This window comes from Oryzias melastigma, linkage group LG20 (assembly GCF_002922805.2).
Source record: "Oryzias melastigma strain HK-1 linkage group LG20, ASM292280v2, whole genome shotgun sequence".
NCBI classification, from domain to species: domain Eukaryota; kingdom Metazoa; phylum Chordata; class Actinopteri; order Beloniformes; family Adrianichthyidae; genus Oryzias; species Oryzias melastigma.
Window position 1 is genome coordinate 18,023,551 of NC_050531.1, and position 14,341 is coordinate 18,037,891.

The 14,341-nt window shown below is 39.7% G+C and overlaps 1 protein-coding gene across 2 annotated transcripts in view; it reads left to right on the top strand.

Moving 5' to 3' along the window:
* Positions 1 to 14,341, top strand: part of LOC112151407 (partitioning defective 3 homolog) — a 438,282-nt gene that overhangs the window by 410,188 nt on the left and 13,753 nt on the right. For both annotated transcript variants that reach the window (XM_024280344.2, XM_024280343.2), the window contains exon 22: positions 4,466 to 4,586. In XM_024280344.2, the coding sequence (XP_024136112.1) occupies positions 4,466 to 4,586 (121 nt within the window). The remainder of the gene's footprint in view (positions 1 to 4,465; positions 4,587 to 14,341) is intronic.

Sequence of the window (14,341 nt, forward strand, 5' to 3'; positions counted from 1 at the left end):
TTGGGGGGAATTCGGACACAACCTTTGTGAAATTCCTCCAGAATGTGGCTGTAAAGTCAAATTTCGAATGAACTCCTGTGACTTTGCAGAAACTACATTCTATTTGTTAGCCATTTTTTGCCAAAAACACCATAATCATAGTTAAAGACCACTGGGAACGTTTTTGCAATATGTGGGACTTTAAAAGGAGGACTAAGAGACTGAACCATTTTCTTTACTTTTTTTCCTACTTGGTAAGAAAATATAACTTTAATCGTCAAGGGTTGACCTTTCACCAACAGAACAAAAATGTTGGTCCCCCACAATATCCCTGATTACATTCTGGGAAAAATACAATTTTCCATTGGCCTACATTGAACTTACACAGCTGTGGTACAGGCGGCCAACCTCAATTTACTTTGCATACTTGGAGCTAATTCACAACAAGACTTAGTCCAAGGCAAACACTACTTATGGCACATTAACAAGACATTTCCGACAGTTAACCCCTTTCCCATTGTTTCTCTGGCACACCTTTATACCTCTGACTTCCCGATACCCTTTCCTATGCAAAACAACGTATTTTTTTATATCTGTACCTCATCAAGAGGCCTCAGTCATATACACCACACAGAGAAAACTTGACTTGTTTATCAGCCTTTTTTTTGTTTCTGCATTTTTTTATGTTTTAATATCCTACCTTTACTTTCTATTTTTAGCCACTCTGCTCTCACGTGTCGGCACATTTAAATTTAGCATACAGCCACCATCAAAGCCGGGCTGATGGACAGATTCTGCGTCTCAGAGCCTCTGCGTGTGCGCGCGGATGTTTTTAGCTTGACAGGAATGACACTTTCCTTACTTTCTCTGACCGGGACAAACAAATGATTCCTCCACACGTATTCTGAAATGGGTATGATCTGTCGTTTACAGGAAGAAGTGTGCAGGTTTTGTTTACAGCTCAGGATGAATTTACTCGGATAAAAATGACTGCAATCAGGTTTGTTGTCTGGATTTTACAGAGCAACTTTCTTCTTTAAAACTTCATACTTTAAACCAAATCAGTAACAGCCAAATACTTTTTTGCCCTGCTGTATGTAAATTCTCGTGCTCTTGAAGTATCTCAAAGAAACCCATCAACTAAGTGTTCTTATGGGGCGGATGGAGAACCTATAGAAGAAAGCCCCACAGATAATTCTGATACTATGCAGACTGCCTTTGAACTACCATGAAAATTTACCCCCCCAATAAATCCCACCCTCAGTCCAGACCCCCACGCGATGCAATTTCCATTTGCAGAGCTTTGAAAAAAGATATTGAAATGATATGCTTTATAATTCTTTAATTTGGTTGAAAACTCGTCTTTTTTAATGCCACGCCACCAACCCATGTTTATAGATTAATATACGGACCATTTCTTTTCTTCCTTTGGTGGGTAATGGAGACAGTTGACACTATTGTCCAGTTTATGTATTTTAATTTTGGTTGTTTTTCCTAGAGAAAGATTTATGGATCTAAAGCTGCTTCTTGTAGATTTATGACTTTGACACCGTCTTAAATCACTGGAGAGGAATTTGCCCCACTCTTTTTTGTCTCATTGACTCTTTGTTCATATAGGGCTCTCCTCAGTTCCCACCACAGTCTTAGAGCTGGACATTGACTGATTTAATTATTGCAAACCATCAATACTTTTCCTTGTAGTCTTTATCCAGCAGATCGGCTTGGGAACTCCAGAGGATGTTGTATAGAAGAAATTAGAGCTTTTTTAATGATTTCAAACAATCCTAATATTAACACCATGCCCAAATTATAATACTTCTACTACCATGCTTGACCATTCATTTAAGCTATTTATGGGTTAACTCATCTCAAAAATGTAATTTGGCATAAACTAATAATCTTAAATTTACGAAATTACAGAACTTTGTTACACTTTTTTAGTGCAAGTTTTGAACTGTAGAGTAGGGAAAAATCGATTTGGTGATGTATCGCAAAATTTCATTAGGAGATTCTTGTATTGGTTTAAAATGTTGACTAGACAATATTCATCCTGCCATGGTGCTTCATCACACTGAAATGTTTCTGGAAATAATTGGGGTTTTTATTCCCCCTTATTTTTGAAGCACCATACATTTGTTTGGGCAAAAGCAACTTTTAGCCAATATGAAATACAGTTGGAGTGCTTAGCATTGTGATCATTATATAAGGTGAATTTTACAATTTTATTGCATGGAAAGACTCATTAGTGTTTAAGTAGTAGTTTTCCAAGTCATATTCTTAAAAAATGTTCTGGTGCAGTTGTGGGATATATTGTGATATGTATTGTGTTGTGATGCACGCATCGCAACACATATTGCATCGCCAATACACACCCCTATTGTAGAGTAGTTGGCAAAAAAATGACAAAGAAATATTTTATCCATGTTTGTTATTCTACCTTTAAAGTTAAAGATATGTATTATTTTTCAATGGTTACTATATAACACTCTTAAAACACTCTGCTCAGTGCGAAGTCTTGTTTGTCCCACTCTGCCTGCATTACTGAGCGTTCTTAACCTGACCTGATCTTCTGTTTCATCTGACCCTGCTTCGTTTGCCGCCTGCCCTGACCCTCGCCTGGACCCTGACCACTCTGGTTTTTCTCTGATGCTCTCATGCTCGTGCCTGACCCCTGCCTTCCTGACCCTGTTTTAGCTTTGTTGCCTTTTAGCTGTGCATCAAGCCTGTTGCCCTGTCTGTGCCAAATAAACCTGCTACACTTGGATCCAGTTTTCTGCCTGTTTCTGACAAAAACAACAAACTTGAGTCATTTTTTTACAATAGTTTTTAGTGTGTATGGCTTGCTACATTTTTTTAGACACAGCATAATAGTAGTAGCTTGTATGTATATTTCTCTTTCATTGCACACATTTTTTGAATCTAAAGCATTTACTTTGAGTTCTGTAATAATTTCTTTCCCAAAACTTTGTTGTCAACTCTGAACTGCTTTTCTTGTGAAAGTAAGACAAAGTGGTGTGATAAAAGAAATTGAATGTGCAAGACATTTGTGTGGCTTGTAACTACAATTGAGTAATTACGGGTCTCTGACATTGCATTTTCAATTTTAACAAGCCTCAGATAAATAGAGACGGATCATTGATTTTGCAATGAACAACAATAAAAGAGGTCTCGCCGTCAGCCCACGCCATAAAAGCTGAGGCTAGCTCACACCCTAGTGAGCCACTTAATAGCCCACATCCAAAAGGGCCTAATGCACGGCCCCTGTGCTCCCACATGTATAACGCTATGGTGATCAAATGGAGTATAACTAATACAATTGATTTTGATCAGCCAGTACGGATAACACGGTAACCGTGCCCCCCCACCCTTGGAGTGCTAATCGAGAACATGATTCGAGTTCCATGCATCCTTTTTTTGAGCAGCTATTTATTGTGCTTTTAATGAAGCTTGATTGGCAGCGTGTCCCAGTGCCCATTATCATCAGAGGAATGTGCTCAGCCTCGTCTGCAATTATCACCGTAATTGTGCTCGGAATCCTCCGGGCCCAAACATGCAATCGCTTCCCTGGCTAGTGTTGCCACCTGTGGACGTTGCCGCGGAACGCTGACAGGTTCCCGTATGAAGAGTCCATTTTCAAAACGGCGCCGTCTTCCCTTGTTCCTCATTTCATGCACCTGTGCCTCTCTGCTCTCAATCTTCCTGGCTATTACAGTTACTTTGTCCTGGCTGACTTTGTTTCTTTGGCTCTTTGCACATGCTCTTGATTAACCTTTCCCTTTTTCACTCCGCTTCTTCCCCACGAACCTTCCCTTTCCTGCTTTTATCTCCTTGTCCTTCTCTCACCCTATCCATCCCTGAGCTTCCATCCCCATCCGGTGCAAATTCTTAACCTTTGGTCACTTTCATCCTGGTGGCATGCATAAATGTGGGCGTATTATCAACCCTGTTCTCTCATCATAATTATGCGTTTTGTCATGTGCAGCCTCTGTGGCTTGTGATAAAAGGGGAGCCTGATTAAGTTGAGGGAGAACTATTGATTCCTATTGACAGAGCCCTCAAAGCGCTTTAATGAAGAAGATGTAAATGAGGGTTTTCCGCCGCGTTTAATGACTGCGCACCACAAAGGGCCGCCATTCTTTGGCTCTCCAAAAAGAGACATGCATCTCTCACAATGGACGCACAAGGGACACATTTACTTCTCCGGGATGTTTGGGCACGCTGCCTAAGAGGAGGGAGCGAAAAAAAAAAAGAAATGTGCAGAGATGTCAGTCACACATGCAAGCAGCAATCATGGTTGTTGGATCAAGGGAGCCTCCAAACCGTTTAGAGGGTGATCCCTTCTGTCAAGCACATTTAAAACAGCAACTGTGACCACATGCTGGTATTCTCTTGATCCAGTTCTTACCAATGAGGGAAAAACTGAAAAATCACATCCAAAATATTGATTGAACTCATCATCTTTTGTACTGTTTGTCCTTTTTTCCAGCACTCAGATGACTCCCAGCAACCACGACCGGATACAAAGGTTGAGACATGAGTTTCAGCAGGCCAAGCAGGAGGAGGACCTAGACGGCCATAAGCGCTCGTACAGCTTTAACCAACCCTGGGTGAGTGTCCTGCCATGGAAGTTAGTGTTAGGAAATTCACACACACCAGTGGAGCCACGCTGGAGGCAGGGAGGGTGAAGTGTCTTGTCCAAGCAAACAACAAGGGCTCAAAACTGTACAACTGGATTAAACCAGTATTGCTTGTCATTTTTTTTTTGCGACGATAATATTAGCTTGGGGCAATAAGCTTGGGTGTTAGTGCACAAACATAGCTTTCAGCGACAGGGTGGGTGTGGCATGTACCTCAAAATCTTAATTGTTTTTAATTGCCCTCAATGCTTTTTTGTAAGTTTCCCTTTTTTAATTACTTGATAAACATAAGATTAGTATTAGAAAAATAAATACATTTAAAAAATATTTTAATTAAAAGTGAAATAGTTTATTAAAATAAAAAAATCTTAAAATTAAATAAAAAGAGAAGAAGTGATTGCAAAAGACTATACAAACCAACATAAACTAGTAACTTTGATATTAAAATAAATCAAAATGTTTATTGATTAACAAAAAAAAAATTTGAAGAAATATAATTTGTTACCTCTTAGCCTTTACAGGGTAACCAAACACTAAATCAACCTTTTTTTGGCTCTTGACCTTTATAAATAGGCCTTTAAAAGTGCTTTCTGTAGGTAGTTGCCAAATAATTGACAAATTGAAATAAACTTTTTTAATTCGTGAAAATATAGTCTGAAACTGTCTGTGTCCTGGTTGACACGATGTATTGCAGTTGAATTTTGTGGTTGGTCAACTGGTCTAAGTCCCAGAAGTTTCACGTCATCGTGCTCTGCAGCTCCAGTATAAAAACCCCGCCCATCTTTGATTCTGTAACGATCGATTGTTAGCTTTTGCATGGCTCGTAGCCAGGTGTATTGGCCCTTGCCTATTCACTGCTATAGACAGAGACATGCACAAACATGCACCATTGCTATGCATTGAGTCACGCCAACAGAACACAGCTGTTTCAATGCAAAACACACAGGCATCAACCACAAAAATTGGGCTAGCTCCCTCGTTTAATTAACCAATTTTCACAAAACCTGGCTCAAAAATTAAGCTTAAAAAATGATAGATGTGGTGTATTTACATTTTTACTATCTCCTAAAACTAAGCTGTAAATATTGCAAGAACTTCGCCTTCCACTGTTAAAACTGCAATCATAGATCCAAGCCACACCTCTGCCGCTCAGTCTTGCTCCTCTAGCCCCGCCCCCTTTTTTAAAATTTGGGCTTCAACTGCCCTGTTTGGTTACCCTTTAAAAGAAAAGTTTCAAACAATAGTGAAAATATCAATATCTGCGTGCCGATATCAATCAAAAAACAATACCAACTTGAGATCGATACTATCGATATTTTGGATTGATCTGCCCAGCACTAACTACTGCTGCTGGGCCTAAAATGTGTCTTAAAGGCTTCTTGATATAGCGAAAGACTTCATAGTAATAATTAAAATATTACTGGGAACAATTTTATGAAAGAAAAAATATGGTTGGACAAGATTGTTTTGTTGAGTTTTTATCTTTTTCAATAATTAGATTAAAATTGACTCAAAAATTGGAGGGGTACGGTTGGGGCAAAGCTCTTTACTCGCCCTTGTAGCTCTGCCCTTGGTTCTACATAATCACGTCGAAAAAAATCTTTAGCATATTGGGTTTTTTTTGTTGTTGTTGAGCTTGTTTTGACTCATTTTGCAACATGGAAAAAATCTGTTTACTGGCTGCTCAAGACTTTATGGGATTAAGTCAGTACAAAAAAACAGTACTAGCCATAAAAATATGACAGTACGTGTTATTAATTTCGACTTATGTTCACACACTAATGTCAGAATGTGAACATACTCTTGCAAATATTCCTTGGTGAGGATGTTTAGAAACGTGTACCTGTAGTGTCGTAAATCATTGCACCCTGGGACTAACGGCAATAACAAACCGCTTTGAGAAAATAGTTATCATTCCAATAATCCGGTGGGAATCAAAGCACAGCATCAGCCTTTGCTGGGTTCATGATATGCTTTCATTTTCTGATGCTGTCTTCTTCTGCTACAGCTGCATGAGATCAAAAAACCCTGTTTTATCCAACTCCAACTAAGAGCTGGAACCAATCATTTACTGCAAAGTACCTTTCTTATCTAACAAGTGTGTATTACGTGAGTTTTGCTAGTCTTATGTTCAGAAATGTTTTCAAAGAAGGCATTAGGGAAGCCCACATTATTTTATGGTAATGTTCTATGGCTGAGGGGAAAGACACTAAAGAGGGAGTTCAGTTTAATTGTCACTGCAGTTGATTAAAAAGCTTTAAAATTGGAAATTTCTAAATTAAAAATTGGGACTCGTTTCTTTAATCCGATCCTCTCTTCCGTGATTGATCTCTAACAACAATGGGATTTATTCTTTATAATTGGAAATTTTCAATCAAGTTAATTTCTTTTGTTAATTCGTTTTGTCTCCATTTCACGGCCCCTTTATGCCGCGCAGGAAAAGTTCACCCACAACCAGAGCTCCAATAAAGAAGCAATTTATTTCAGATCCCCAGTGATCTCACAGAAGATCTTAACATGTAGACCTAATATTTACTTAACTCTGCTGGTGTGTTAGAGCAGTGTAACTCAGCAGATGACATTTGTTTAATGCATGTTTTTATATTAAAAATGATCACACATGAGAGAGCCAGATAGATTTCTCCCCAGTCAATATGTCGGCACGTTGTTTGTCTTTTTTTATTTTTTTGGTTCTACCCAGATGTTTCCGAGTCTTTTGTGAAGAATAAAAAAAGTTGGATAACTGTTGCTCCAAGAAAGAACCATTTTCTTAATGGCAGGTCAGAATGTCAGACCTAAAAAATGTTAATGTCTGGCATCCAATTTTCCCAAAAGCTATCAGTGTCAGTTTGTCAGTTAAATTGGCTCGGTGTGGCAAACATCTCCTGCTGTTTCAGTTTCCCTGCTGTCGGGATGAATTTGGGCAAACCAGTAAAAAAAAAAAAGGGGGGGGATAAATTTCCCCTGTGTTCTCAGACAGACAAAGTCGGCCTTTAGTTTGGATTTGCTTTCAGTGTTTGTTCAACTGTTGGTAGAAAAACCACAAAGCAGACGTCTATCACTGTTGGCTTAATCTCAGAGATGTTAAATGTTTGTTCTGCACTAAGGCACCTTTCTCTTTTAACCTCTGAGCTCTTAATTGCTTGTGACCACTGACATTGTTGGGCATGCCATTGCTGTCTCACTGGTAATTAGATACAGACAAGGCTTTGAGCGTTCCAGTCCATATCTTGGATCATCTCTCTTCTTATGTTGGTCTCGTGGCCGAGGATTTCCAATGGAACGGCTCATCAACAACAAGTGTGTCATCATTTTTCCTTCGCAGTGACAAGAATAGTTCAGGACAACTCGTCACCACTCATCAATTGAATGAATTGGCTGCTGGAATACCTGGAAACAATGTATTATTTTTTTGTGTTATTATGAAAATATGGACTTTATGGCTTTTTTATACAAGTAGCTTCATATTTCCAGATTAAGCACCACCCCAGGAGTTCAGTTTTTTAGACACAGGCCAACCCGTATATTGTGTTTGGATCAAAATTGACCACAATATAAGGATTGAGAGGCAAACCGCATATAAGACCACTTTTGATTGATAAATAAATAAATAAATCAAGGAAAACAGTTTATGGCTATCAGTTCCAATCTTTTGCCCACGTTGACTTTTTCTCTTTCACCAGCAACTTGACACTGTGTCACGGGCAACCAACGTCCTCCACAATAAGTTTCATCAATGAGCTTTTGTTTTTTTTAAATCTAAAGGTTAAATAAATCTAGACAACAATGGGCAAGACACTTGAAAGCAGAGTTGGAAATGTTTTGTATTAAACTCTGGGGAACTAGATTTTATCCACAAGGTACCTTAGGAATTGAGATTACATTGTGATGCCTTCAGTGAACATATATAATTAAAAGTATACTAGAGTACATTAGTTGTCATACACCTGAGTGTGTGAAATTTGTTCTCCACATTGTTGAATGAATCATGTTCTCCACAAATGGCTCATCCACTGGGGGAGTGGTGAGCTGCAGACACAGTCGCACTCTGGAACCATTTGGTGGTTTATCCTCCAAATCTAGCTCTTTAAGGGTGAGTGTCAATCAAGGAATCCTTTGATCCATTTTTAACAGTCTTTGGTATGACTCTAGTGGATTTCAGCTCATGGCTTTCCAGTCTCAGGGCAGAAATAGCTACTCTGGCCTCCGTCAACTTAATTTTTCAAATTTCCGTACTAACAAAAGATAGTCAAGATATTTTGACTAAGATTTGATCACAAATAGGTCATTCACGTGTACGAGAGGTTGACTCATATGGATGCTACAGGTTCGAGGTTGGTCGTAGAGAGGTATGTTTGCACCTTAAGGTGATCTCAGGTGTGTCTTGCAGTTCTCTTGAGGCTGGTGCAGCCATCTCAAGGAATATATTTAATGATACCACACACAAACGATAATGATGGCCATATACTGTCCTTACACCACGCTCTAGTCCAGGGATAGGCAGTTCCTGGCCTCAAGGCCCACGGTGTCCGCATTCTTTCCAGATATCCAAGGCCTACTCCTGACTGATTACGTGGTTCAGGTGTGTCCAGCCAATTAGAACATGTCAGACCAGCGTATGTTGGAAAACATGCAACAGACTCCAAGCAGGATTTTGGGTTGACAAAAATAAAAAATTCGTACAACGGGTCTACATCTCACTACTTCACCCTAACATGATGTTTAAATGCTTGCTACAACCCATCGCCGAAAGCATGCCTGTAGAAACAAATGTGGATGAACACTTTCGGCGAGAGGTCTACGACCTTCATATTTGGCCTATTTTGTCTATTTTCTGGCTAGAGACAACACGTATTTATTCATAAGACCAGTTGTGACTAAAACTTTGAGAAAGCAGATGAAAAGTTTTTCCAGATGCTGAAACACTTTAGAAACGTTTCTACTGGATTGGCTCTGAACTCATTTACAAAGATTTTCTAAGGCATTTGTACCAACAATGTGACATTCCTGCCATTTATTGTCAAAAACAGAAACCTAATGAGCTGAATAGTTCATATTTGAAGCTGAAACATGTAGTTTTATCCATCTTAGATGTTTCTGTCAGTCTCAGCTAAGGTGTGTCACAGCAGTTCATTGCACTTCCTAAACTTTAAATCGAGAAATCACCAATATCACAGCTGAAGCCAACACACATGAGTGGAGCCAGCGTGTTTTCTTAGCTTCCCCTCCCTACCGCTCTCTGCGAGGGGATTTCCAGATGTTCATCATAAAGCTTTTTTTTTTTCTATCCCTCTCCCTCTGTTTCTCCCTGGCAATAAAATCGATTTGTGCTGTTTATGTGGAGCACCCATGAGCACAACTGCACCGAGGAGTCTTGCACCACGCTGGATCAAACGCACCAACAGCAGCCCGTAAAAGCCTCTATTTATACGAATTCTTTTGACTTTTACCATCACTTCTCTGCTGCTACCAAGATCTGTGTGTCTGCATATGTGTGTGTGTGTGTTTTTTTAATGTTTGAACAAACATTCGTTGCCATGAATACGACGCTTTCATGTTCCGGGATTGCACAGGGCTTTCTTTCCTCTGTGATCACATGCAGAATAAGCCATTTTTTAGCCAGTCACTTGACTTCCCAGTGGCTAAAGGTTGGATTTTAAGACAACGTAGCTCTGTGTTGTAAAAAGAGGGTGACCCTTTTGGTTGTAAGCACTCAGACAAATACATGGAGTGTTGTGTGAGGCTGCTGAGTATGACTTTGTGGAAATCTTTAGAAGAATGCAGCCCTGGCATTACAGTAGGGTTTTTTTTTTTTTTTTCATCCTCTGCGCTTTAAGCTTTTACTTAGTTGTACTATTCCTGCAAAGATCACTTCAGATGAAATGGGAACCATGCAATGCTAATTAAAAAGTCTGCCACAATCAGTCGCCTTCATAGAGCCATATAATGTACAGTAGGAAGCATTACAGAAGAGTAATTGTACTGTTGCATGCTGGGTATGACACTGTTTATTAGTCTTGCAGTTACAAAGGTCTTTCTATCATCAGACTGTCAGTCAGAATAACTATTTTGGTTGTGAGTTTATCTGTGCGATGTTGCCATGGCCACCAAATTACATATTTGTTTTAATTAGTATGTGTTTGCATGCATAAAGGTATCCATGCACATTCAGAAACTAGTACTTTTATTTATAGTATAAGGTTTAGTCCCAAGGTTGACCCCCCGATTCTGGGTTTTTGGATTTTCTAGGCCTGTGAAAGGTCGTAGATAGGTGTGGCTTATCTTAATTCACAACGTATCATGAAATCCAGAGCTCGACTCTATTTAGCATCACTTTAAATGGAAACAACGTTACAGAACATATTTTGTTATATAATTGAAAAGAAATTCAGACACTAAGTCTAGTTGTATCTTGCAGTTTTCTGCAATTTTCTCATTAAAAATGGAACGTACAATTGTTGTGGTGAGTATCGTGAAGTATTCGTAGGGCTATTGTAAGTTGTATGCACTTATGATGTACATTTGACGCTGTCGTAGGGTGCCCTTATTGTGAACTCAATGCGTGAGTAAAGCATTAGTCACAACTACCCTTAATTCAATTCAATTTTATTTATATAGTCCAATATCACAAAACATTTCTCTCATTGGGCTTCATTCCAGTAATTGTTCAAAAGCAGAAAGTCAGTCATAAAATATAAGCAATAGCTGATTGCTAAGCTGGTTATCCCTGCCCTTATGCCCTCCCTCTCGGTAAGGAAGAGGGATTTCTCTTTTCAAAAAAGTGAAAGATCCATATGAAATGCCAATGTTTCACCTTCTTCAACCTTACTTTACCCTTGCATGTTGCTTAAGGGTTGTCTATGACCTGTAGCTAGCAGCATACCCATAGTTAAAAACTTTGTATGAGCCTTCTCACTCTACATGCTCATCTCAGTTTATGACCAGGAAATTTAGTGTACCAGTTTGATAGTTTCATGACAAAGGTGGACAGGATTTCATGTCTGCCACGGACACCAGTGAAAAATCAAAAATCATCGAGAAAAAAAAAGTTCTGCATGCTGACTTGTGGGGTCCAGACGACCCCACAGCAACGTGTCTAGGATAGCACAAGAGTTATATCTGCTTCTGATGACGTGCGTCTCTCCATAAGGCTACTCAAGCTTTAGGCAGGAGTAATATATTAGTACGTTAACGTCAATTTTAATTTTTTTTTTTTTAAAAACACTTCTTCAGGAGTCAGGAGAGAGGAAGTACAGACCAAAAACACAACAGAGACGATGTAGAGTAATTGATGCTCGTGAGACGGAGCTCAAGAGAGACGCACCTCAGATGGACCAGTGTAAATTAGTAGTTTCAACTTTAAGCCTATGTCAGAAAATGACGTCAAAATGACCAACAGACTGTCATAGACATGCTTTTTTTAAACTTAGAGACCAGTAGAGAGCAGACCACACTGGTTGCTCTCAGATGGATCCTCCGCCTGAAGCCATGCGCCCAGCTAACCGCAAATGGACTGGGCTTGCTTATAATAAATTGGCGGAATTGGCCTGAAAGAATCATTACCCAACAGGGCCTTTGTCAGGAAGTGGTGTTTCATTGCCCTTCTCTCACTTTCTTCTCCCTCTGTCCCCCCTCTTTAGCAGTCTAAATGTCTTCCATATGCCTGTTTGTATACATCTCAGCTGTTCCCTGCGCGGTGCCATTAAAAGATCCGAAGGAGCCGGGACAGCGAGCGGTAATGACGGATGTTTATGATTGCCGTTCAGAAGACCTTCCTGGGATATCTGAAAGGGCTCTAAATCAGAAAATATTGCACCTTAGCCTTGTCTTGAACTTTAGAAGTTGGACTCTCCTCCACAGCTGCTTTTCATGTCTGGGAATTTTGATAGCTACAAATCATTTTTGTAATTATCTCCCCCAAGATTTTCTGTTTAAACAGGTGGACGAGTCGTTTTTAGCCCCCGTCTGTGCAACACCACAAAAGGAACCTGTGGAAGACAAAAGTGTGCCGTATTGACATCGTTTTTCACATTATTGGATAGAAACAAACATGGACATGTCTCCTGATTCAATTCCAACAAATGTCATATTTCATATGGCATCGTATCCCGAGCCTAACGTGAAATAATCGGATTCTCCTGTCCCTGGATAATGCCATTACGCTGACTGATTTTCTCTCCCGGCTGTTTCCCGTGCACATCTCTCATCCACCTCAACCATCAGACACGTCCAGGTTCCTCCCCGCTTCACCTACAATCACATCAAGAACTTTCAGAGTGCATGACTAATTGTTTTCTCAATGCTGCACAAGGCGTTGGAAAAATAATTCCGTCTTTCCGCTTTCGGTTCATCTGACATGCGTTTGTGTTCATACCGGGCCAAAGCAGTGTGCTGTTACAGCCAGAAACAGATGAGTCCAGCTCTCCTCCCTCGTGTGGAACACTATTATGTTTTCAAGAGAGCTAGAGGAAGGATTTGCTGTTGGCGTTATGTGCAAAGTAATTGCGCTGTTATTACAGCTGTCCCAGCATGAAGGTGAGCTGCCATTTGAAGACCATAAGATACAGTTTCCGATGTCTTTCTGCTCACGCACCTCGATCTAACAATCTCCCAAATGTTCCAAAGATTCTCAAATTTTAATCATCAGTTTTAAACTTACAGGGTAACCAAACAGGGAAGTCCACCCACAGTCAAAAATTGAAAATCCAGTCAGAGGGGTGGGGCTGTGGAACAGGACTGTTATCATTATTGGAGCTGTAGATCATGACGTGAGGCTAACGTGGTTTGAACAATCACGAAATTCAGATGTAATACCTCAATTTAGCCTGCAGGGGCAGCTCGCAGACGTTTTTGACTATATTTTCAAGAATTAAACTTTTTTTTTTAATTTGTTAAAATTGGCCAATGATCAACAGAACTTTTAAAACCTCATTTATAGAGATCAAAAACCCAAAAAAAGTTGATTTCGTGTTTGGTTAGCCTATTAGGGTCCAGTCAAATAATAAACTTGTGTTGTTTTCTAGGACATAGTTTCTGAAGAACGACAGTTTAGGAGAAATTCACCTGTTGGCATGGAGTAAGCCTGCCCTTATCTCCCATCATCCCTTTGTTTACACTATCTCCTGCTACCTTGCAGCCTCTTACAACCTGACATTACTGGTGCAACAAAAATGGCGACTAATATTGAGCTACAGTTATGAGCCAGATACCAGCTCACACAAGGAAAACGTACATGGATCTTGTCGTCTACAATTGGATTTATCGCATTGGAGCCATTGGAGCGGGAAGATTTGTGGTCCATTGTGTTTAGGATGTCACAGCTAGAATCTTTTTGCATGTGCTCCTTATTCACAACAATTTGAATCAAGGAATACTTCTAAAGGCAGTTTTACTCTTAATTTGCTACAACATGTCAACAAAACACCAAAAACACATTTTAAGGTTTTTTTTAGCACTTAATGAATCAGTTTGAAAGGGAAAGCTGTTACTCAAGCTGAAAAGCGTATACAACACCAGTGTCTGAAGCTCGTGAAAAGTGACGCCCTGTAAACACTTGTTTGCTGCATCTTCTCAGATCTCTTTAATTGGCTTATTTTGTGCTTTCATCAAGCAGCTCGTTAGCAGCTGGTGTCAACTTTGGACACGATCAGACGGCAGAAGCTTGAATTATGTAAAGGCTGGTACTGCAGCTTAGTATCTTCTGATGTCATCAAACTCCCAAAACT